General features: G+C 53.6%; 1 protein-coding gene across 1 annotated transcript in view; it reads left to right on the top strand.

Annotated features, from left to right (window-relative positions):
* Positions 1–24,240, top strand: part of MGMT (O-6-methylguanine-DNA methyltransferase) — a 156,283-nt gene that overhangs the window by 107,582 nt on the left and 24,461 nt on the right. Inside the window, exon 3 of the mRNA XM_081105395.1 lies at positions 22,547–22,707. Coding sequence (XP_080961521.1) covers positions 22,547–22,707 — 161 coding nt within the window. The remainder of the gene's footprint in view (positions 1–22,546; positions 22,708–24,240) is intronic.

The raw sequence follows: 24,240 nt of genomic DNA, 5'->3' as shown, positions 1-24,240 counted from the left end.
TATTCTTTTTTTTGTCCATCACATGAACCTTTTCCTCTTTGGCATCTGCAGAGTCCCTTTCTTACGGAGGTTGGCACTGCGGACCTTGAAGGGTCCCAGTTGAGAATTCTTTTTTCATATTAATAATTATTAATTCGTGCAAAAAAACAAAGGCACGGGCACTTGGCTCGTGGCCAGAGCTGACTCTCCTCTGGTTGGGATAGCGGGGGGGGCGGGGGGCGCGGGGGGCTCTTCGACAGGAGCCCTGGGGGCGGGTCTGTCCGCGGGTGGGGCTTGCGTGGAGTATGAGCATGGCAGGGCTTTGGTTTCTTGCACAGATGCCTGATTTTGAACCTTCCTGCAAAGCAGCTGCCATTGCCCCGCTGGAGTCTCTTTGGAAGCCATGCCCATCTCCTCATTCAGCTCAGCCGAGCTGGAGGGAGCAGGTGCAGGGAAAAGTTTGTGACCTGGAGTCACTTGTGGGCCAGAGGTACCTTCTACCCCAGTTCCCCGTGGAATGGAGGCTCTCCCTCTATTGTCCCGGAAGGGCCTGGTGCACACTGGGACAGCCGCCTAGAGGAAATGACAGAGCCTGACCCCTCCCCCCAGAAGGAGGCCGGAATAGAGGAAGTCCTCCCTGTGGCATCGGGGCTCTGTTTAGGGGTGGAGAGCTGGGCTTGCCAGTTCAGGGTATTGGATGCTAGCGATGGACCCCTGCCCACGGTCCCCTGGGGCGACTGATCTAATCCCTCACCTCCCACAGGGATCCCGCTCATGAAACAAGTAGCCCATCTTAGGGTACTTCCGGTGGTGGTCATCAAAGTTAGCCTTCTCAAGTAAACTAAGACAGACAGTTATCTGATTTCAGCATTTGTAGGGGTCACCTTGAAGAGCACAAGAGACATCTGTCACCCTTTGTTCCCCGGGAATAGGCAGATGATTAAGTCTCAGGACATCTGTGTGTGCTGGCCACCCATCACACCTGCTGCCACCACCTACAGGCAAAACCCCTGCCTAGCCTCCTGGCTTTCTCTAACAGCGCGATTGGCCAGGGCGGGCCCGCAGTCCTGTCCTGCACCCACTGGGGCAGGGCGCAGCAGGACTGATGGGAGATAGGATGGAATTCGGAGGCCCAGGAACACACACACACACACACATACATATGCATGCACACACACATGCACACACGCACACCCTCCCCCTGCACAGCCTTTGTTGGTCCTTTGCTGGCTGGTTCTCTCTGCACAGCCTGCGTGGCTTTGTTCACAAAGTTTGCGGCGCCCCCCGAGGCCGCATGCAGGAGGGTCTGTGCAGCAGCCTGGAAGTACACTTCCCCGGGGAGCCTCTGTCCAGTGGCCGCTGGGCCCCTCGGATGCTGGGTGTCTGCTGCATTAATTAGTAATGTGCTGGCCCCAGGGGCCAATAAGTTAAAGAAAGAACTAGTGTGAGTGAGTTTTGTAAAGGTCATTTGACTCTAGAAAAAACCACTTTTTTTTTTTTTTAAAAAAAAGCATTTTATAGAAATGTTCAATGGCAAAGTAAAATGTAAAGTATTAAATGGTTTTTACAATAGTGAACAAATTGCCCCTTTCATGCCATTTCCATTCTCATCCGCTACATTTAGCCGGATATATTTGTCTACCTAATTCGCTGCAAACTGAAGGATAGCGGGCCTGATGTGCAAACACGGGAGTTATGCGATAATAATTACAGCCAATGGGGAGAAAAGCCGTTGGGTACGGGATCCGCGTAGGTCATTTGCATTAGGGAGAACCTGCCTCCCGGCCGGTCCTGCTGCGGCCCCAGGTGGTTTTCATTTAGAGCCGGGCTGATTGGAGACAGAACCCGCCACCCACAGGAGAAAGCGCTGCTGAGTGGCAGTTCCCAGCGGAGCCCTGCGTGCTCCTCAGAACGAAAGGAGCAGGTGGACTTTCTAATTTCCGAACTACACTGACCCCAGAACGGACGGGGTTTCCATTAATAACAACATTTAAAAAATCCTTTCGGAGTCTCTGGGGACCTTGAAACTTCACGGCCCACGGCAAGGTGACCTCCAGCAGTGACCTTCAGTGGTGACCAGCGTCATATCCTAGTCCAGGTGTCGGGCACCCGTGAGAAATGCCCGAGAGGAAGGAACTGTGCGGAAGCTGCCGCCGGAATTTGGGGTCTGAGGGTAGTTTGTGGGAACAAGGAGGACCGACCGGGGACAGCGGGCAGGAGTTGGTGCAGCCGCCTTGGGCTGCTCCGCTGTTTCCGTCCGGTTGCCACGGGCTCTGTCCAGCAGCTGTGGTGTCGTGGCCGGGGTGTCAGGGCTGTGACTCGGGCGTCCCTGCTGGAGTCCCAGGGGCCCAGGAGAGATGACTGAAGTCCCAGCAGAGTGGAGAGAAGTGTCCTTGACAGCCTGGTGCACGGCCTGCCTGCGTGCGGTCCCCTGGGGCTCCGCCCTCCCTGGCAGGAGAGGAGCCGAGCGTTTCTGAGCCCCTGAGGAAGACGAGACTGCAGGGAAGATGCTAGTGTGTGTGTGCATGTGTGTGTGCATGTGTGTGTGTGTGCGTGTGTGTGCCTCCATAGCAAGCTTCAGGTGAAGGAAAGGCTTGGAGCCCTCAGGTGCAGGCTGCTGGGGGGCCGCCACAGGTGGGCGGGAGGGGGCTCTGTCCCTCGTGTTCCTGGGATGAACAGGTGAGACCAGGGAAACTTCGCTGAGAAAGGGGGGAAGGCCTCGGCAGGGCCTCCGGGCAACTGGTCACCGTCTTCCGGGGAGGTCCGTTTCTGCATCACAGCCCAGGAGCTTCGGGACGAGCGGGTAAGGGACAGCCAAGGCATGGGGCACAGGCAGGGAGGGCAGGAGGACCCCGCAGACACCCCCTGCCCCAGCGCCACCCTGACCACTGAGGAGGCCGCAGGCTGAGCTGGCCAGGCTGGCCCAGAGCAAGGCCTGCGCGGCTGGGAGGCCGGGACCCCGGGCAGAGCGCCCGCTCGCCCCTGTCTGGGGGTTAATGGCGTTCTGTCCTCTGGGCCGCAGTGCTGGGCCTGTTCCGCGCGCTGGTGCTCATTCAAATGTGGCTCGTCCGGGCGAGGTGACTGGCTTACACAAACACGGATGAGCTTGTAAAACACTGTGTAATCCCTTGAAAAGGAGGCAAGAATAAATGTAAATCACCTTCAGCGGCGGGCGCGGGAAGGGCTGCCCCTTCTCCTGGCTGCGGCTGTCATTCGTGAGCAAGAGGGAGTTCAGTTTGGGTGGGTTTGGGTTTCTGTTGGCGCTCGCACTCACTAAATCTTGCAGAAGCGCATTGTAAACGCGGGAGCACGTGCAGTTTCCAGGGAAGAGGTGCAGTGTCGATACAGAGGCATGGGTTTTGCGCTAGGAGGGGGAGTGGGAGGGGGGCCATAACCGGAGGCCCGGCAGCCCTTGGTCTCGGGGACCCAGATGAAACGTCAAGGAGCGATCAAGGCCGTGCATGCCAGGTGCCCCTGCTGGCGTCTCCTTCGGACTCCAGTCGCTCCGCCAGCTCACGCGGAATGTCACGGATTGCACACGGAGCAGGACCCCGGGCCACGATGTTCTGTGTCCCAGCCTGTGCAGCGTCCCCATGATATGGACACAGCCCTGAGCACCGGTCCCTGGGACCAGCCCCCTGGAGCCGTTGGCCCTGCCTCCCCAGGGCCAGCAAGGACACTGCCACATGGAGGTGGGACAGTGGTCAGCGTCACCTTTCTGGGAAGGGGCTTTCTAGAATGCTCAGACCCGTGGGCAGCCCAGCCTCATGCTGCATAGAAGCAGCACGAGCACAGGCTTCTGAGGAGCCCAGAACGGCTCATTCCGAGTCCTTTTCCCGATGACCTGACGCTGACCGAGTTCCCGGAGCCGGACGGACTCTGGGAACTAGGTGAGGGATTGGCCTCCCATGCCAGGTTCTAAGTGACTGAAAGGGTCCCACAGAGCACAAGTCCCACCTCATTTGGGGGCATGTTCCTGACCCTGAGAGTCAGGTGGGTCACCGTTCCTACCCACCTGGCGCATTCCACTGAAAATTCAGGAATTGCCCCTGTTTGGTCCATTTCTGGGCAAGTAATTTGTGTGAGTGTGAAACATGCCAGAGATAATCAGCCTCGTTTAGTTCATTTTAACAAATACTTAGTGAGGACCTACTGTGTGCCAGGGTACATAGCTCCACCGACAAAATGGATTAAAACTGCACTGTAGGTTCTTATAATTTTGGTTGGGGATGGAAATGGATCAGGCAGGAGCAAGATCGATGAATAGATGTGTAAAATACACTGACTGTGTTATCGGGTGCTGAGGCGTGTCTGCAGAACCAGGAATGAGGGATGGACGAGTGCCCAGGATGGGGAGTCCTTCAGCGGATGGGGTGTTCTCAGATGGGGTGATCAGGGGCCCCACTAAGGAAAAGACCTGTGAGGTCCAGGGAGAAGCAGACGTGCTGGGGAGAGGGCGGCCAGCTGTCCCCAAGGAGACAGGGGAGCCCACAGGCCCAGTGGGTCCTCGTGCCTTGGGAGCCTTCCCGTGACACGGAGCCGTGTAACCTCCCTCCGTGGAGACCCTGAGGACGGGCTTTCCCAGCCTCTGAGAGACACGCCCCCACCTCGGTGCGCAGCCGCGGCCAGCCTTCCCCTCGCTGGCACCTCCGCACTGTTTCCTTTGGCCCAGAGCCCTCCTGTCGAGTGTACTGCACGCGGTGCTCAGATCGGTGGGCTCCCCTCCAGCACCGAAGATCATTGCTCTCAGGGGGTCTCTTACCACCTCAGGTGACCTCCGGCTGCTATGGCACTGTTCGGTGGTAGCTTTTGTTTCTTCTTTTTTTTTTTAAGACTATTTATGCACATCCCCTTCCTCCCGTGGATGCCAGCTAAGGAGCCAAGTGCAGGCTGGGCTCCTGGCGCTCTGCAGACCGGTGATGTCACCGGAGACCTGGGGAGGGGGGCCACCATGGGAGCAGCATGGCCTTGTGATTGACAGCAGCGAGGAGTTGTCCCTGGCTCCTCACAGCGCGCGTTGAGAGCAGCACCCCAACGCTGGGTGACCGTGACCGTGACCCTGGCCAGCGTTCTTAGAGGCGGGCTTGACTCTAACGCAGGAGGATCTTCACCCCGTGTTGAAAGCTCTTCCCTGGAAAGTCTGTGTCGTCCCCCTCAGTGAGGTTCTCTCGCTCCCAGGTCGCCACACCTGCTTTGGGAGGGCAGGCCCAGCCCGCCTTCAGAAGCAGGACCTCGCCGGGTCCACCGGAGTTTCTCAGTGGCTTGACGTGTCCTGGAAGAAATTATCATTCCAGAGAGTCAGCTCAGTGCGGAGAGATGAAATTAATTCCACATTTCCCTGTCATCGGGCATTCACGGATGGGCGTTCCGAGGCCCAGCCTGTGCACAGACGGCCTGTGCACACCTCCCTCGCACACGCGGTCCCCTCGCTGGACCCCAGTGCCGACCGTGTCCCCACGGGCCAGGAGCTGCAGCGTCTGAGAGCCCCGTGTCCCAGTGGCGGCTCAGCGTGGGCACCACTTGCTCCTCGTGCACGTGCCTGGGTCATGCGGTTGTGACAGCGGCCGTCCGCAGCTTCCTCCGGGTCAGGCTCTCGCTGCGAGGACTGGGTGCACCTGTCCAGGGCACTGACCTACAGCAGCCCCTGCCCTGTGTCAGCGGCGTTAGGGTCTTTTCTTTTTTTTTTTAATACCGAGGCTATTTATTCATTGGTTTTTAGAGAGAGTGGGAGGGGGAGAGACAGAGAGAGAGAAACATCGATGTGAGAGAGACACTTCGATTGGTTGCCTCCTGCATGCACCCTGACCAGGCCCGGGCTGGGGAGGAGCCTGCAACCGAGGCACGTGCCCTTGACCGGAATCAAACCTGGGACCCTCAGTCCCCAGGCTGACGCTCTATCCACTGAGCCAAACCGGCCAGGGCAAGGTCTTGATGGAGGTCTCCCGAGAGCTCAATCAAGTGAAGGATGACACTTGTTCACGAGAAGGCGACTGGGGGTCATACCCTGCACATGAGCCCCGCGGCCGCCAGCATTGTTTATGCAACAGTGAATCGGGTGTGGAGTTTTGAAGAGCGTGTTTAGCACTAAAATATTCCTTGAGTAGCTGCCAGGAAAGCTGTTTTCAAACAATATGAAACTGCAGAGAAAGTGTTCTCATGTTAACAGACTGAGAATCCAACCCATAACCCAGGTATGTGTCCTGACTGGGAATCGAACCAGCAACCTTTTGGTGTATGGGACTCACCCCCAACCAACTGAGCAACCCAGCCAGGACAACATGGCATTTTTTAAATGGCTCTTTATTTTTCCAAAAAGTGACATTTCCTTGTTAACTGTTTGGGCCATGCATGTTGTTGTTGTTTTTAAATATTTATTAGCCAATTGTATTTTTTTCTCCTTTGGTGTGGTGAAGCCTGCTCTTCCCCTTTCCCCGTTGTTTGTCTGTTTATTTTGAACTTTCGTAACTTTTCCTAAGGTATGGCCATTAGTCATTTGTCTAAGTTATAAATATTTTATCCTGGTCTCCGAAGGTGCTGTTGGCGGGCTGGCGCTTTAAATTTTTATGGGTCCACTCCGGCGTCCTTTTATTGGAGCCTCTGAGTCTTCAGTCCTGCCCTGCACCATCACGGCCGCCGCGAGACTGCAGCAGCTGCCAGCTTTTCTCACGGCGCTTCCATGGCTCTGCTGTCAGGTTTTCATTCTGTCCATAAACTGCTTTGTCTGCTCTGACCGCCGCTCTTCCCACACCATCCCCGCACTGTTTGTCATCTGCCCCTCACTGAACCATCCCCGTGCTGCTTCTGGGGACCTCGCTGCGTGGGTCTGCACGTGGCTCTGCACGTGGCTCCTCCCGACACCACGGCTCGTGTTCATTCCCAGGCCAGCTCCTCCTCGTGGTACACGTAGCTCAGCAGATGGCTTCATAGGGAGCAGAATACACCTTTTTTTTTAAAGTGTAATTTTAAAAATGTACTTCTGGTGGGGACGGGAGGAAGAAGAGAGTGCAGATGAAGATATTCTGCGGCATTTCCTTCTAGGTCGGAGGCTGGCCGCGTTGTCTGCGAAGGGCTAGAGCAGCTGTGGGCAAACTACGGCCCGCGGGCCATATCCGGCCCGTTTGAAATGAATAAAACTATAGAACAAAAAAGACCGTACCCTTTTATGTCATGATGTTTACTTTGAATTTATATTAGTTCACACAAACACTCCATCCATGCTTTTGTTCCGGCCCTCCGGTCCAGTTTAAGAACCCATTGTGGCCCTCGAGTCAAAAAGTTTGCCCACCCCTCGGCTAGAGAACACACGCTTCGGGCTTTGGGAGGCGCGTGGGGTCTGGGTCACAGCCGGCGGTGGTGAGCACAGTCAGCAGGCTGTGGTTGGACCCAGATTGTTGCTCTCTCGTGAAGAGCTTCAGTGGACCTGCAGCTGATTTTGTTGGATACCGTTGTGTAGTGCAGTGGTTCTCAACCTTCTGGCCCTTTAAATACAGTTCCTCATGTGGTGACCCAACCATAAAATTATTTCCGTTGCTACTTCCTAACTGTCATGTTGCTACTGTTATGAATCGTCATGTAAATATCTGATATGCAGGATGGTCTTAGGCGACCCCTGTGAAAGGGTCGTTTGACCGCCAAAGGGGTCACGACCCACAGGTTGAGAACCTCTGGCGTAGTGAAAGGTGTAGACAGTGTCTAGTGAGTGTCTGTTCCTTCACTGAGAAGTCCGCCTCCCATGAGGGAATCTGTCTGAGTTCCCTTGTCTACTTTACTTCCTCTAGGACCGTCTTTTCACCAAACCTCACTACCTTAGTTATTATAGCTTTACTGGAGGCCTGGTGCTCAGGTTCGTGCACCAGTGGGGTCCCTCAGCCTGGCCTGCACCCCCTCACAATCCGGTGGCTCCACTGTGGAGGCGGGAGAGGCTCGGGCTACCGCAGCTGTGCTCGCCAGCCATGAGCCCAGCATCTGGCGCCCATTGGTCAGCTAGAGGCGCTCCTGCTGTGGGAGCACACTGACCACCAGGGGGCAGCTCCTGTGTTGAGCGTCTGCCCCCTGATGGTCAGTGCGCATCATAGCGACCGGTCATTTGGTCGTTCAGTTGCTTAGGCCTTTATATATATAAATAACACATCTTGGTATCTGGTAGAGAAAGTGCTTCTTGGCAGTTCTTGACCAAGACATTTCTATTAGCATCTCCATTTTGCAATCAGTTTTGTTACATTCCAGAGTATTTTTTTAAAAAACTACCTTTTTTTTCTTTATTTATTTATTTTATTTTAGAGAGAGAGGACAGGGATGGTGGGGGGAGAGAGAAACATTGATTTTGATTGTTGTTGTTGTTCTACTTACTGATGCTTCATTGGTTGATTCCTGTATGTGACCTAACCGAGGATCGATTGAGCCTGCAAACTTGGTCTATCTGGATGATGCTCTAACCACCTGAGCTACCCAGCCAGGACCCTACCTTTTCCTCTTGGAGTTGAGATTGGATAGACTCTGGATTGGCTCGAGGAGAATTGACATCTTTATAATTCTTAGTCATCAAATCTGTGAGCACATTTCTTCACTTACTGAGGCTGTCTTAATTTTTCTCAACAATGATTTATGGTTTTCTGTACAGAGGTCTTGCATACGTTCTGTTGGATCTGTTGCTAGATATGTTGAAATATATATGACCCATTGTAAATGACATATTTTTCTCTCAGCAACGCTTCCTTAAATGTCTGTTGGAATGTACTGCTGAAAGTGTCTTGGATTATAGTTTTCTTTATAAGAAAACTTTAAAATGATAGGACATTTCGGGTTTCCTGTGTTTCCTTAGGGCTTAGGCCATTGTTCTAAACTTATTTTGTTCGGTAATTGTGTTGGCTGGGCCTCACCCGTATAACGTTCATCAAAGGTGATGAGAGCAGGCAGCGTATCATCTCCGGATTTTAGGGAGAAAGCAGTCCCTCTCTTTTCTTCCCATCAGAGCGGTCCCTACTCCAGCCCACCGACATGAACCCCCTCCGTCAGCAGCGGTTGGCCAAGTTCAGCGTTGGGGGTGTTCGTCATCGGTCTCTTTCTTGAGATGCGAACACAGACAGGTGTCGTGGAGGCGATCGCTGGGACGGGGGGTGGGGTCGGCACTAAGAGTATTTCCCAGCTCAGAGGATGGCCTTGACCAGTTAGAGCAAGCCTCGCTGGGCTTCCTGCCTCAGCCGTGCTCACGTGGAGGCGCCCTTCTGTGACGTGTCCCTTCAGCACACGCCCCACGCAGTGGATGTGGACGTGGCTGGGATCCGCAGGAAGTGGTTTGCCAGGGTTCGGACCACGCTGGGCTGTGCACTGTGTGTGCGTTGACTGCAGCTGGAATTCGAGTTTCTTTAAGAGAAAATAACCATTTGATAGTGCTAATCACTTTTAAATTGATAAATTGATCCTTTTAAATAAAAGAAACCATTCAGAATGACTGTTGAGCAGCACGTGAGGAAATGAGACTTTCTCCCTCACGGGGAATTTCTTGGTAGACATGCAAACAGATGCACACACTGAATGAAGATTGCGGAGGTCAGGTGACCTCATGTCCTGTACTTCTAAGCATGGAGAGTGCATTCTATGCGGCACACGCTGGGCACCGGGAGGGTCCTTTTTCTTTGGGGGAAAATGGAAAACTCGTATTAACTGGAGCCTCTGAAGGCCTTATTTCAGGAGGTCAGTTCCCGTGTGGCCCACAGCATTCCTGGTCACATAGCCAAGAACCTGGACACGTGTGTCCACATAAGACTGCACCCCAACATTCACAGCAGCTGATGTACAATGGCCCCAAACGGGGAACAACTCCCATGTTCCCAAAGGTGGACACGGTGGGTCCTCCCGCCCGCAGGGGACACTTACCAGGACAAAGCCGAGTGGACACAGCTTGTTGCGTCGCGTGTTCTCTGATTAGCCTTGTTACCTCGTGTTTTCACGGCTTAAAAAACGTGTCCCAACGAGCCAGAGAGAAGATGTTCGAGGGAGCGTTAGGCCCCGACACACGACAACTTCTCACGGCATGCGGACGGGAAACGCGGAAGCCTTCTCCCTGACGTCGATCCCACTGGACACGTCGCCCCTTCTCAGTCCGGCGTGTCAGTGACAGTCCTGCACTTTAACGCGAGGCCGTGTGGATGCCGTGCCTGGGGGCGTGGCCGGTGACAGTGCCGGCAGGGCACACTGACATCGGACTTCCTGCCCTGGTGACTCCGCCGTGAGCTCGGCCTGAGTGGTTCCTGCCCGTCAGGCACTTTCCCTGGAAACCTCCCCACCACCACCACCCCCGCATGGTAATAATCTGCTCCTGTAATTGCTGTGGAAAAGGAAAATCCTCAGGAGAATTTACATCTAATCATTTATTTATAAATCTGTAGATGGCAGTCTGCAGAAGACGCATCGGGGGTCAACTTTGTGCTCAAAACAGTTGCGTGGTGTTTACATTTCACAGTGGATTTTTGTAATGGTACCTCCAGCCCCCGCGATCACAAAAGAAGCGCGGCTGGCTGAGCGGCTCCGCGCCGTCCCGGGGCCCAGGCACCTCATTACCGATGCCGCCGCGGCCGAGCCCGTCCCCTCTGCATTCGCTGAAATATGCATGTTTTTCCATCTCATTAATTCAGTCTACATACAATTAATTTCTGCCTATTAATAAACCCCTTGGTGTTAGTGACAGCTATCGGAGCCACTTCACCGAGTGGGGAAGGGACGCGTTCCTGCCGGTCCCCACCCCTCGGCTGCATTTGGATGGTTGCATCTGTGCGGTGGAAGGTGTTGGTGCCTCGATCACGCTTCCGGAGGGAATGGTAATCATCTGGCTTTAGACTGGCTGCGGGGGCAGGGAAGTAGTCATTGGCTCCTCTCGGACGTGGAGTAGACACAGGGGCCGCCCCAGCGCCCAGGGTCGCAGGCCAAGGGGCTTGGTGGGGCCTGGATGGGAGGTGGACCCGCTTTCGGTTCCTGCAGCTCTGCTCACCTCTGTGGACACCCTCCCAAGGACATCTGTGTGTCTTCCATCTCGTTTCTTCTCTAAAGCATCTGGTTAAAACTGTGAATGAAAGCAGGCGATGGTGCATGTGGTACCAGCTCCCGCTGGCCCCGATCCAGGGGAAATACCGATCATCAGGACAGGCTCCCAGGCAGGGTGTCCCAGGGAGACCAGGAGGGTCCCCCTCCGTGTCGCTCTGTCCTGGTCCTCCTGTCAGGGCACAGGGCTTTGCCACAGGAAACTGGCTCCGTTCAGCAGCAGCAGCCGGGAGGGAATGCCCGTCTGTTAGGGGTCTCCGCCTCTAACCTGGGCCCCACGGTGCCATCCAGGCGGACCTGGAGGATGAGGCTCCATGACTGAGACAGGAAGACGGTGGTGGCCTGGTCTTTGCTATGAAGTTTAGGGACATGTTTTCTCTGTGCCTGATAATGTGAGGTACCATGAGCGAGTGGCAAGTCAGGAAACGGAGGCGTGAATTTGGAGGGTGATGCTGGGGGAGAGGGAGGAAGGGAGAGCTCACGCTCTGGCATCCAGGCCGATGTGGGCACCTTCTGAGAAGGAGTCTGGACAGAGCCGGGGGTCTCCCTGAGCACCTGCCCGAGCACAAACGCATCAGTGCACCGGCAGCTGTCCGAGGGGCGGCCTCCCGTCCAGAGCGGATGGAGGAGATTGTGGGCTACTCAGGGCTGGCCTGCATTGGCGTCATCCTTCCCCCCCCCCCCCCAGCAGCTGGTCCAGGAGGTCACAGGTCGTGGCTGCTCGGCAGGCACTCACACCCTGGAGGGGATGGACACCACCCCACTGGGTACAGGAGGGAGCCTGCCCTGACCGTCCCTGAGCAGCCAAGGCGCCTCAAGGCCCAGGAGCACCCGCTTTTCCTTGGACTCGGGAAGCCCTTGTCTGCTATTGCACAGGTTTTTGTTCTTTTAGGGAAAAAAATACCCCACATTTCTTTGTTATCCTTGTTTCTTAAATGTTCAACAGAGTCACCCATTCCTAATACATATATATATATGTTTTATTTCACTCTTTTCCTATGAAATAGTTAATAAAAATGGCAGGCGGGGCTGTTTCCTGAGCCCCGGAGCCCCCCAGCCCCCCCCCCCGGCCCCACTGGCCCCGCTGATGCGGGAGTTGCTGGCCTGGTCCTTGGGATAGGAGTTAACCTGTCCAATCCCCTACGTGGTGATCAGCAGGAAGATGTTGGATTTTAATAAACTAGCCGTGCGGTGGACGTGGGACCAAAGAGGGGACGGGAGCTCGAGAGTCGGGTGTCCGTGTTCAAGTCTGACTCTGGTTCACCCTGAGAAACGTGGACAGCAGGGAGTCGCAGGGTGGAGGGCGCATTGCGCCAGCCTCCGCCCTCTTCTCTGCTCGTTTGGTCTGTGTTCTGAGTCGTTTTCCAGCCCTTTGGGGACATGGGCACCGGGCAGAGGGCCATTCCCTTTGGGAGAAGGATCCTGGCTGAGCGCGTGGTCAGGCCGGAGGGGACAGGTCTGCTCCCCCTGCCAGGACCCCTCTCCCCGGAATAAGCGTGTTCCCAGCAGTCTTTCACGTCGGCGGCAAGCGAGGCCACCTGTGGCTGCTGGTTTCGGATGGTTTCGGTGCCTGCACCTGTCCTGCGGTCTCTGAGTTCATGCCACAGACCTGGGACAAGAAGAAGGGGGCGGGGGGGTCAGAGGTGCACGCAGACACAGCCCTGCCCTTGACCTTGCTCTTGCTCCTGAGGCGAGTCCCCGTCTCCAGGGATGCCTGAGTTCTCGGGGATTTTTACATTGTGTTTTCATTGCAATGAAGACCTTTAAGAATAAACCCCTCACTGTTTACACAGGTAAAACGCTGCTTCTGCAATGCAGATTGACAACTGAAAGATTTTTATGCATATTACAGAGGACTTCCCCTTTTTGACTTGTTTCTCAGACTAGAATTTGCTTGAGCACCAGAGAATCCTTGTCTTTTTAAAGGATCCCAGAATTACTCAGGCCGAGACGCAGGGGGAAGCCTGAGAGAAGTCGAGTCGGAATGGAGCTCGCTCGCGGGCCCTGGGGCCTCTGCGGGCGCACGGTCACCAGTGGTGAGGGCTGTGTGGGCTCCGGGAAGGCCCAGGCTGGGAGGGGCTAGAGCAGGGGTGGGAACCTTTTCTCTGCCAAGGGCCATGTGGTTATTTATAACATCATTCGTGGGCCACGCAAAATCATCAACTTAAAAACTAGCCTGCTCTCTTTGGTCCAACATTTAATTAACTCCCCCTAATGCCTTGGCAGGGCCGGACCAAATGATTTCCCAGGCCTTATATGGCCCGCGGGCCGGCCGTTCCCCACCCCTGGCTAGAGGTCTGGGACCAGAGAGGAGAGCCCCCAGAGCATTGACGGCTGCGGTTGGGCACAGTGAGGCGGCCCAGAGGCCTGCCCCGGGGACTGGGGACCCTGCGTGGGCACAGGGAGAGGACGGGCAGCAGGGCACCGCCAAGCTCCCAGCACACCCGTTGTCAGTGGGGTCTCTGTCTTCCTCCCCCTCTGCCCCTCTCAAGCTTGGGGTGCAGGGATTCAGGGGTCAAGCCAGGCCTCGGCTCTGAGAAGTGCTGTCCCTGTCATGGCTGCCAGAGGCACCTGTAACAAACGCTGCCCTGTCTTTGCCGAGAGCCCTGTGACATCCCTCTCCGTCCCCCGGGAGGGCCGGGAACCGGTCCAGGCAGGGAGCTCACGGTCCAGCGAGTGTGGCAGCCTCCCAGAGGGCGGCATTGATTTTCTAAGCGGCGGAGAAAGGCATCTAAAATGAGACTTCCCACCTGCTTCCCGGAGAAATCGGCGCTTCCTGAAGGGGATTGTAACCGGCTGGCCTTGCCGCTGGCGTGTTTCCTACCCCGTCCTTCCTCCTCCTCTCCACCTGCCTCTGCTCGGTCTTGTTAGATGCACCCCCTCCCCGCCCCAGCCCCGTTGAAGTAACTGTGTTCTTTGCTGGTGGACTTGGGATTGGAAGGCCTTGGGGCTTTGCTGCTTGGAGTGCCCAGGACGGAAGGCTGGGTGCGGGGAGAGCAGCCAGCTCACGGGAGGCGGGGCAGGCGGGCGGGGCATCCTCCTGGCCTAGGGTGACGTCATCCTCCGGATGGAAAAGTGGGGCGCGGGCTGGCAGTGACAGCCCTTGTTGAATTGTACAAATGTGTTCTGCTGCTTGTAATCCACTCCTTGCAAATATGAGTGCTCTGGAAAAAAGATTTATTTTAATAACGTCTCAGCGTTGTTCTGTAGTCAACGTTGTTTTATGACTCCACATCCTCGCCAGAAAGCACATTTTAAGAGTTTCAATTCAAAATTAAATATGACCTCAGTGTTTTAAAATACAGTTACATTAACTGTCCATTTAATAGTTGCTTAAGATTTTTTTGGCCACTAACGTACAGTCAGTGGACTTGTCTGATATTAAATGCAGTGTTTGCAGCCACGCTCACCGGCTAACGCGTTCCAGCTGGACCGTGAGTGGGCTCGCTGCGGGGCCGAGCCTCCCAAAGCCGTTCCCACGAAGCCACCGTGTTGTCTTCCACCAGTGATGGCGAACCTATGACACGCGTGTCAGAGGTGACACGCGAGCTCATTTTTTTGGTTGATTTTTCTTTGTTAAATGACATTTAAATATATAAAATAAATATCAAAAATGTAAGTCTTTGTTTTACTATGGTTGCAAATATCAAAAAATGTCTATATGTGACACGGCACCAGAGTTAAGTTAGGGTTTTTCAAAATGCTGGCACGCCGAGCTCAAAAGGTTCGCCATCTCTGTCTGACACCATACGCCACGCTTTTCTTTAAAAACTCCATCGTGTTTGATAACAGGGAGTATCTATTATTTATTTAGAACTGTACAAACCAATTTACAAGACAGGTAATTTAGTGGCAGGATTATTTATTAATGAGCCCAGTACACAAGTTAATGGGGTCAGTCCTCATGTATTACATGCCTTTAAAAGAAAAGAGGCAGTGTCTTCAGAAAATCGTTATTATTTTAACATTGGAATGAAGATATATTCCCTTGCTAAGATGAAAAGTAATTTTTTTCTGGATTGCATCTGAGCGAAGCCATCTCGAAGCTGTGCAGAGAGCTACGTCGTAAAGTACGTTAGGGGGCGGGGATGTTTTCACCCTGTCTGTCCCAGAATGTCATTTCTCACTGTGTGGGCTCAAAGGTGAAACGTTCCGGAAGAAGATGGCAGGTGAAAAGCTGCTCGTCACGGGAGACGGCGTGGCTGTGGACGGGCTGGAGAGAGGCGGGCGTCCTGGCTCAGGTGGGCCCAGGCCCCTTGCCCCGAGCTTGGCATCTGGCATGTTCTGCCCCTTCACTCAGCACCCAGCCCAGAACCTCACTGGGCATGGAGGGGGCTTACTTCTCGTGGTCTCCAGTGTCCCTCAGATGCCGCGCCTGCAGGAGGGTCTGCTGGTCCCCTCCACGTGTCACAGGTGGCGGTTGAGGGGTGCTCCCCACCAAGACCTCCCCTCCTCTCTGAGGCACCCAATGGGCACCCCTTGGAAGGCAGGGGAACCTGAAGGAGGAAGGAGGAGGGCGCCCAGGGAGGCGCGAATGTGTGTGTGGCCTCTGGATTCCATAGACTTCCCCCCAGTCCGAGCAGGCAGGTCAGGCTCAAGCATTTGCTGTTTGTTTGGGGTTTCTTCCGTTTCCTCTCACGCCCAGTGGACGGCCTTGTACCAGGAGTCGGACTAGGACAGCAGGAAGGAAAGCCACTAAGCCCTGTGTCTTCACATCGGGAGCCCTTCCAGGCTCTGACCAAGGGCCCATCCAAGGCCCAGGCCTGGGTGACGCTCCTCCCCCAGACCTCAGGAACTCCGTTACGAGGCACCGGCTGCAGAAGCTGGAGAGGCTGAGAAAGGTTGCTTTCCCTGTTTAGAAAATCTTTGCGGGTTTTCTTCCCCCAGGGAGCGGTTTTCAGCAAATTATTCATTGGGAAAATGAAATCTGAAATACAGGTGTTTTCACTGCGCACGCTGTGGGCCTCGTTTCCACCAGTGCCTCTCGTCTACTCATTCACTCTGCAGGCACCGGGCACCCTGCCTGCCACACGGGACCCCAGGGCTGGCTTCGGGGCTCGGGGACATTGCGTGGCTCTCCGTTCAGTTCCCAGAGCAGCCCTCGTGGGGAGCCCATCCATCGGACTTCCTGATGGAGCCCAGGCCCACAGCGGCCTGAGCACGGGGCCCGCCCTGCCGGTTGACCAAGACACCTAGACCGAGCTCTGTCCTTCAGCATGCCAGGCCTGCTTCCAGAGGGTTGAGGATGGGGAAGAGGGTGGGCCCTGGGACATTCTGAGACCTAGCCCTCCCACTTGTGTAAAGAAACGCTGGGCTGTGTGGACTGGTTATGGAGGCATTTAAATAGAAGCATGGCCTCCCATGAAGGGTGTGGAGCAGGGATGCCCAGTGGACCACGCTCTCCGAGCCTAAAAACCCTATAGTGTGGGCACCTCATCTCTCTTTCTGGAAGTGTCTAGAACAGTGATGGCGAACCTTTTGAGCTCGGCGTGTCAGCATTTTGAAAAACCCTAACTGAACTCTGGTGCCGTGTCACATAGAGAAATTTTTTGATATTTGCAACCGTAGTAAAACAAAGACTTATATTTTTCAAATTTATTTTATATATTTAAATGCCATTTAACAAAGAAAAATCAACCAAAAAAATGAGTTCATGTGTCACCTCTAACATGCGTGTCATAGGTTCGCCATCACTGGTCTAGAATGTAACAGAGTTCAAATTCCATTGTCTTTGTAGAATAAGGCAGTGGTCCTAGATCAGGGGTCGGCAAACGTTTTGACTCGAGGGCCACAATGGGTTCTTAAACTGGACCGGAGGGCCGGAACAAAAGCATGGATGGAGTGTTTGCGTGAACTAATATAAATTCAAAGTAAACATCATTACGTAAAAGGGTACGGTCCTTTTTTTTTTTAGTTTTATTCATTTCAAACAGGCCGGATCCGGCCCGCGGGCCGTAATTTGCCCAAGGCTGTCCTAGATTGTAGTCTTGAGTATTAGGGGAAAGTTTACAGAAGCCACCTAAACATAGAAGAGGATAAATCCAAATGCTATACTGCATATATGCTATCAGAAATAGAGCATGTGCCCTGGCAGGTGGCTCAGTTGATTGTAGGATCATCCCGTAAACCACAAAGGTTGTGGGTTCGATCCAAGGTTGTAGCACTTAACGAGAGGCAACCGATCTACGTTTGTCTTTCACATAGACCTCTCCCTCCTTGCCTCTCTCACTCCTTCCCTCCCTCCCTCTCTCTAAATACCAAAAGAGCCCATGCAGTGTGGCTCAGTGATTGAGCATCAACCTGTGAACCAGGAGGTCATGGTTCAATTCCCAGTCAGGGCACATGCCCAGGTTGCAGACTCCATCCCCAGTAGGTTGTGTGCAGGAAGCACCCGATTAATGATTCTCTCTCATCATTGATGTTTCTATCTCTCACTCCTTCTCTCTTCCTCTCTGAAATCAATAAAAAATATTTTTTAAAAATCAGTAGAAACGTGTCCTCAGGTGAGGATTAAGAAAAGAAAGAATAGGTCGTGTGGCCATATGGACTTTTCATGAGAAGGGCTGTCCCTTTGTTTCCATTTAAGAAAACGATGAGCCAGAGTCTTCTGTTCCATGGGGATGGTCTGGAGAGTAAGGCCTTGGAATCAGACAGACTTCCGTGCAGATCCTGGGCCTCCCTGTGCGTTGGTGACGTTATTGTTCTACAGAACCTCTGGACCTCTCCTAGGACTTAGAGATAATAATCCCTCCCTCAGGGTTACTGGGAGGGATGAATATAGAACATATTTTCAGTGATAAGCCTGGCACGTGCTGGGCACTCCATAAGTGGCAGCTATGAAATTTTATACAAGGTTCCCCTCGAGTTGTTCCCATGTAGGTGACCCTCAGTGTTACTCATTGGACCCCACCTTCCAAAGTGCCATGAAGGGTGACAGTGAGACTTTCTCTCAGCGGGGACTTGGTGGTGAGTTGCCTTGACTGTGGCTGATGTTGGCTGTGTTATTGAGAGTCAGGAGAGTAAATTGGGTGGTAGGAAACCAACCATCTTTTACCCACCTTGGCTGCATGCCCTGAGATTTTCCCGTTCTGGTACTACTTACTTTTCCTCTTAGCACTTGTTAATTGTAGAAAGCAAAGCCCCTCTCTCTGACGTTTCAGTCCTTCTAGGTCCCTAAAATTATATGTCCCAGAGCAGGCCCTTGTTTGAAACCCATGCCCTCTTCTCCTTAGGTGTCCTTGCGAAATTTGACTGGCACAGGGAAATTGGTAGCACAATGACCTTCTGCACGATCATCCTGCCTTTGGGGCACAGACATTGATTTTCCTGATCTTGGCATGTGAAGGAAAGGGTCTGTCCCGCTCTGTCCCCCCACCCTCACCCCAAGCCTGCAGTAGCACACACCCCCAGCAGCAGAGCAAGGCCACCCAGGGGCTCCGAGGGCATTAGAAGGGGCAGCTGCAGACTGTGGCGGAGGATGCTCAGAGCAGGTGGCTGCCTCTTTGGGCCATGTGCATTGTAGAGTCAGCCTGAAAGACAATCGTGGTTGACCAGATGCCCCATTTGAAATCTCCATCCACTAAGAGATATCTGTGATTCTTATTTTGCACTAATGCAGTGGTTCTCAACCTTCCTAATACCGCGACCCTTTAATACAGTTCCTCATGTTGTGGTGACCCCCAATTTCATTGTTACAAATTGAACATAATTAAAGCATAGTGATTCATCACAAAAACAATATGTAATTATATATGTGTTTTCCGATGGTCTTAGGCGACCCCTGTGAAAGGGTCGTTCGACCCCCAAAGGGGTCGCGACCCACAGGTTGAGAACCACTGCACTAGTGTGTCCCTTCTTTTCTGGGAGTGGGGAAGAGAATTATTGAATCATACCAAGTTACCTACCTCCAGAGATCCTGGGGGGCAGGGGGGAGAGGGGGCGCGCTGGAGGGGCAAAGTACCCTTGTGGGAATACACAGAATTTAATGAGAGTGATGGAATGATTCCTTAAAAGTTTTATTTCTACGGCTATTTTTCAAGAAGTGAACTAATTATTGACAGAATTGTAATAAATCGACTTAAGCAGCAATTCGATTAGGACTTTTTATTCCTGTTTTATGTTTGCTCTTTCTTTAAGCGGCTCATTCCTAACGTCTGAGCGTGTTCTCTCTGAGAAGCTGAATTACGCCAGGAAAGAGGAATGTGCCTCACGCGTGTGGGAGACGTTGAAACGCTGCTTTGTTCGCTGCTTCAGTGGAGAAGAGCGGCGGCGGCGTGGACAGGAGGCTATTTGAACTCTTTATTTGCCACATTTACAATATTAATAACTGCATTTCTACAAGTTGTCACATCGAGTAAAAGATCTTCATTCCGGGCTGTCTTTGGGGGCCGAGCTGAGGCTGGATGCATGCATTTAATAAATTGTAGTCTCAAGTAGTCATTTTTGTAAATAATTAGTTTCAGTGAAAGAATAAGTTAGCATATTGTATGCATCTAATGTTGCAAATGTACATACAGCAAACTTTGCTATTAATCAACAGTCAGGCACCGCAAGTGGGGTCTCATACATAATGAATTGTGCTTAAGCCTCATGGGTTTCTTGATAGAAAAATAAAAGAAAACACAAGTGTGGTAAGCTTTTGAATAAAATTTAACTAGATTGCCCTGCATCCTGTAATTGTTTTGCAATCATTAGGGACTTGATAATTCATCTATAGTTTTGGGGTGTTTTTATCTTCATCTGTCAAATAGTGGGGATTTTTAATGATATGCTAAAGTATTGCTAAAATGCAGTTTTTCTTTTCATAATTTGAACACTTGAGGGAGAAAGTAAGTAGGCTTTTTTAAGGCATTCTAGTCTGCCAAGTGTACTATTTAAATTGTCTTTTAAAAATGTTTTATTATTGCTGATGTATTTTTAAGAATCAATTATTTTTAAAAAGAAAAAATATACAGTTCTTATGACATGTACCTTCTATGGGGAAGGAGTTGGAAATTGACATAAAAATGTCTCTGTGTTTTTGATGGGTGTTTTAAAATACTACAGTAAATTCCTCTGTGGGCTTGTTGAGGTTCTGACATTAATTTCAGGCCCAAATAGGAAGGTCTTAGGATGTCCATTAAAAACTGGCTTACAATTTAAGCAACATACCTACGGCCACCCAGAAAGGGAGTCGTGGGGCCCAGTTCAAGTTTAAACCGCCTCTTGCTCCTCCTGTCCTCGACATTAGCACCTGAACCATTGGTGGCCATAGTGTTTGCATGTCCCTGGTGGGGGAGCTGCCTGGCTCCCCGGGGAGACTTGGGTGTGGGGTTTAAGCGAGCATGGGGCTCAGGGCCCCCCATGGCCGGGATTTCAGGGCTGAGGGGTAGTGGAGCCGAAGGGCCTCCTTTGTGATCTGAGTGGCCGTCAGCAACGCCCAGAGACCGTCACACCACAGCTCTCTCAGGGACGAGCCGGGAGAGGTTGGAGGAGAGGGCAGGGCAGAGAATAAATTTCATTTTATTGTAGAAATGGAAATTTGTGTCATGGCTTTAAAAATCTGGTTTTATGTGTGTGTTTAATGTCATTCGTTTTAAATGTAGCATCATAAATCCTGGCTCCAGAATCAAAGCTGCTTAATTACATTTCACCCATGAATAGTAATCTAACGCCAATAGAGAAAGAGTTAAAAAGGAGAGCCACAGAGTAAGGCAGAGGTTGAGGTCTTTAGCACAAGCATAAAAAATCAATTTCAGATGAATTTCACTACTATAAAAATTCTTCAAATGTCCTCTGAGGATGGGAAATGCTAGGAAACCCAGCTCCCATTTCAATTCCCTGAGCAGCAGCGGGCGCGGCCACCGGCCTGGGCATTGCCGTGGGGTGCCCGAGGCATCCTGTGTCACAGGGGTATCTGAGTCAGGAGACGTGAGTCTGCAAGCAAAGAAGGAGGCCGGTGGGTATGGAACCCCACCTCTCAGATGAGACGCCCATCTCCCGTAGTGTTCGCCCCTCGCTGAGGAACCCCGATTCTGTGCCTGACGGACAGCAGGCCCCACAGCCCTGAAGACCAGCAATGGTGATCCTTGACCAGCACCCCAGCCCCATCTGGGTTCTGCAGGAGGGGCCAGACCCAGGTGGTCATGGGAGGTTTTGAGGGGATCCCTGACCCTCGCTGGCCTCCTCAGGAGGGAGTCCCCCCCGATGGGTTGAAGGCGGGGACTTGGTGCATTGGCTCTCTTCACCTCCCTGTGCTGGGCCGCGTGGCCAGGTGCTGGCCTCTCCCAGGGGCCATGAGAGCAGGTTGAAGACAGATAGCCTGCAGAGTGCAGCTCCCCCACCTGCCTCCGGTCGGGGCGCCAGGCAGGGAGGCGGCAGGGCTCCGGGAAGAGCCTCCGTACCTGTGTTTTGGCGGCTTTCCTGCTGTCCCAAGAAGGCTCAGCAGCTGTAGCGTCTGGAAGGGAAATGAGAGCAACTGCCCGCCAGGCCTGGAGCACCCAGGACATGGGCCCTATGTCCGGGGCCTGGTGGTGGGCAAGAAAGTCGCCTGCGGGACTGGGACTCGTCTTCCTGCTCCAGCGGAGCACATACCCAGAAACCAGCCCCTGCCGAGAGGTCGGCTCCGTGGGGGCGGCTGCAGGTCCCGCAGACAGAATGAGCACCCGCTGGACCGAACAGGCCCACTGAAGGGAGCCTAAGTACATGGCTTTCAACTTGAGATAAAAGAGAGACTAGCAACCGCAAAGAGCAACAAGAGTTGGAAAAGGAACAGATGGAAACCCCACGCATGGACGTCATGGCCCTGTAACTGAAGTCACAAACCCAGAAGGACCCACACACAGACACCGTCAAGCATGAGACTCCGCAGACGGAGAGCGGACTGGGAGGAAATGCCCCTGAAAGAGCACAGGCGATTGGAAACGCGTGGACGTGCTGTTCTGTTGGGGGTGGGCAGGTGAGAGGGTGAGGAGCAGTGTAATTACTTCCCTAGCATTTCTGGAAAAGGCTTTTGGTAGCGAACACTGGTGACTTGACGGACAGGTGACCGTAGAGGCAAACGTACACCCGTTCGTCCTGCAGAAGGACAGGCACACCGGCCCTCGAGTTGCTTCGGTGCTGTCGTCATCGCTCTGTCACAGCTTGCTTCTGGCTCGGCACAAGCGTTCAGAGCCCCAAACAGAAGTGCCGTGTCCTGGGACCCCCCTCCTAGGAATCACCCCTAGGAGGGGGCGGACACCACGGGACACGGCATCGGCATCCGAGAGGTGGGGTTCCAGACCCACCGGCCTCCTTCTTTGCTGTTTTCAAAGATGTCATGTTTCTTAAAGCGGAAGGTGGACTCGTGGGTGAGAAATCTCCCCGGGTCCCAGCCTGGCCCTCCTCCGGCGCCTCTGCTGTCCTCACGCGGGTCGCACAGCTAGTGGAGACGTGGGTGCTCGTGCCGCAGCTAGCCTTGACCCCCTTCGGGGCGGTAGTGTTTTCTCTTTGCTCTTCAGATGTGTGGAGCAGGGCCTCGAGCTTTATTAATCTCCTGTTATCACTTTTGCAGCCCCACCGAGGCCCCCGCCCCCCCTGAGCCGCTCGGCAGCCCAGAGGAGACGGTGAGGCCCCTGATGGCGTGCGCGGCCTGGCTGGACGCCTACTTCCAGGAGCCCACGGCCCTCCAGGAGCTCCCCGTGCCTGCGCTCCACCACCCCGTCTTCCTGCAAGGTCAGTACCTCGGCCGCCGTGGCGCTTCCTTCGGGGAGCGGCCTCGTGAGCTGTCGCTTACGTCACAGCGTGTTTTATGGGCTGGACCAACTCCATACGCCTCCATCCTCTGCCCGGGCAGCATGTGGCCATGCTGTTAGGACAGAGGGCGCGAGCCCCACCGCTTCCCAGTGGCTCTGTTAGTTTTGGCACGTGGTCCCGTCGTTCTTGGCAAAGGCAGGGAAAATGCTGCATGCATACCGACTCTGGACTCTTGCGGGCGGAAAGGTTTAAGCAGGAACACATCTGAGTGGCAGTAAACTTCTCAATGAGCTCATTGTGAACTTGAACTATCTACTGGCCAGCAGCACAGAAAACGAGGCCGTGGACAGGCAGCCACTGCCAGTGGCTGACACGGACAGCAGCCTGGGTAGCAGCAGTCTTCTTGGATGAGTTTTCACCTTCACTTCTCGAACTTGCCATAGTTAGAAGTTATACTTTTAAGGGATGAGCCGAGAACGCGTTGCCTCAGTGGAGTGTGCCAGAGGCACAAACAGTCTGATAATCCCAAAACGTTTTCCCAGGCGTTCCTTTGTAAGCTCTTGTTTGGATTCTTACTTACAGCAGGAAGTCATTCTAGACACATACCACACACAGGTTTAGTTTGCATAGAGACTTTTCAAGTTTTGTTATAAGTGAGCATTTATACAGGTATATCCGTGTGAAGGCATACAGCCGTGTGCTTAAAGAATCACCCTGAGACTTTAGGTAGGGTAAATTTAAAGCAATCTTGAACTTGAAAATGGAATGCACCAAATAAGTTTAATGGCATTCTAATTCCTACTATGATTTTCAGCGAAAACGAACTTGAAAATGGAGCAGTGTTTACAGGGGGGCGGGTAGAGAAACCCCTGAAAGGCTGAGCTAACACGTGAGTTGACTCACAGTCAACAGAGAAGACCTTGCGCGTTTTTGCACATAATGAACTAGCTGGGGAGTTCTGAGAAGAGGTGCCTGTCAGCCCATGTCGTTCAGAAGGTCTCTGTCGGTGGGGGCTCCAGAGATTTTCACAGGGGGCTCTAGGATAGGGATGCTGGACGGCGCTCTGCACGTGTCCAGAACCCGCCATCGTCCACAGGGCCCCGTGCTCACCCTGCCTGCTCGGGCCCCTTCCCCCGGCACCAGGAGTCCCGGGGCTGATTGCGGGTGGGTGACTGTGCCGGGGCCACGCTCTGCGAGCCGAGGAACTCAGAGAGGCAGCTGGGAATCTGGGAGCCATGACCTCTTCTCTCCGCTGCTGGGAAAGAACCGTCCAACCGGCTTTCCTTCTGTCACATGGGGAGCAGACATTTCAGGTTTTGAAATTGTCAGAACAAAAAACTTACAAAACCAGGGCAGCAGTTCCGTGCATCTGAGGGGGTGGGGAGCAGCGGGCCTGTCTGGTCCTGGAGGCCTGTCTTCAGCTCTCGGAGAGGGGCACCAGCCGCTCTTGCCCTGCGTCCCCGGCTCTGGGCCCGCACCAGGCCAGGCCGTCTCCTCGGCCAGCAGGTCATG

Source organism: Myotis nattereri (assembly GCF_964212035.1).
Source record: "Myotis nattereri genome assembly, chromosome: 13".
NCBI classification, from domain to species: domain Eukaryota; kingdom Metazoa; phylum Chordata; class Mammalia; order Chiroptera; family Vespertilionidae; genus Myotis; species Myotis nattereri.
The sequence above is the reverse complement of the archived record's forward strand: the minus strand, read 5'-3'. Positions and strand labels throughout refer to the sequence as shown.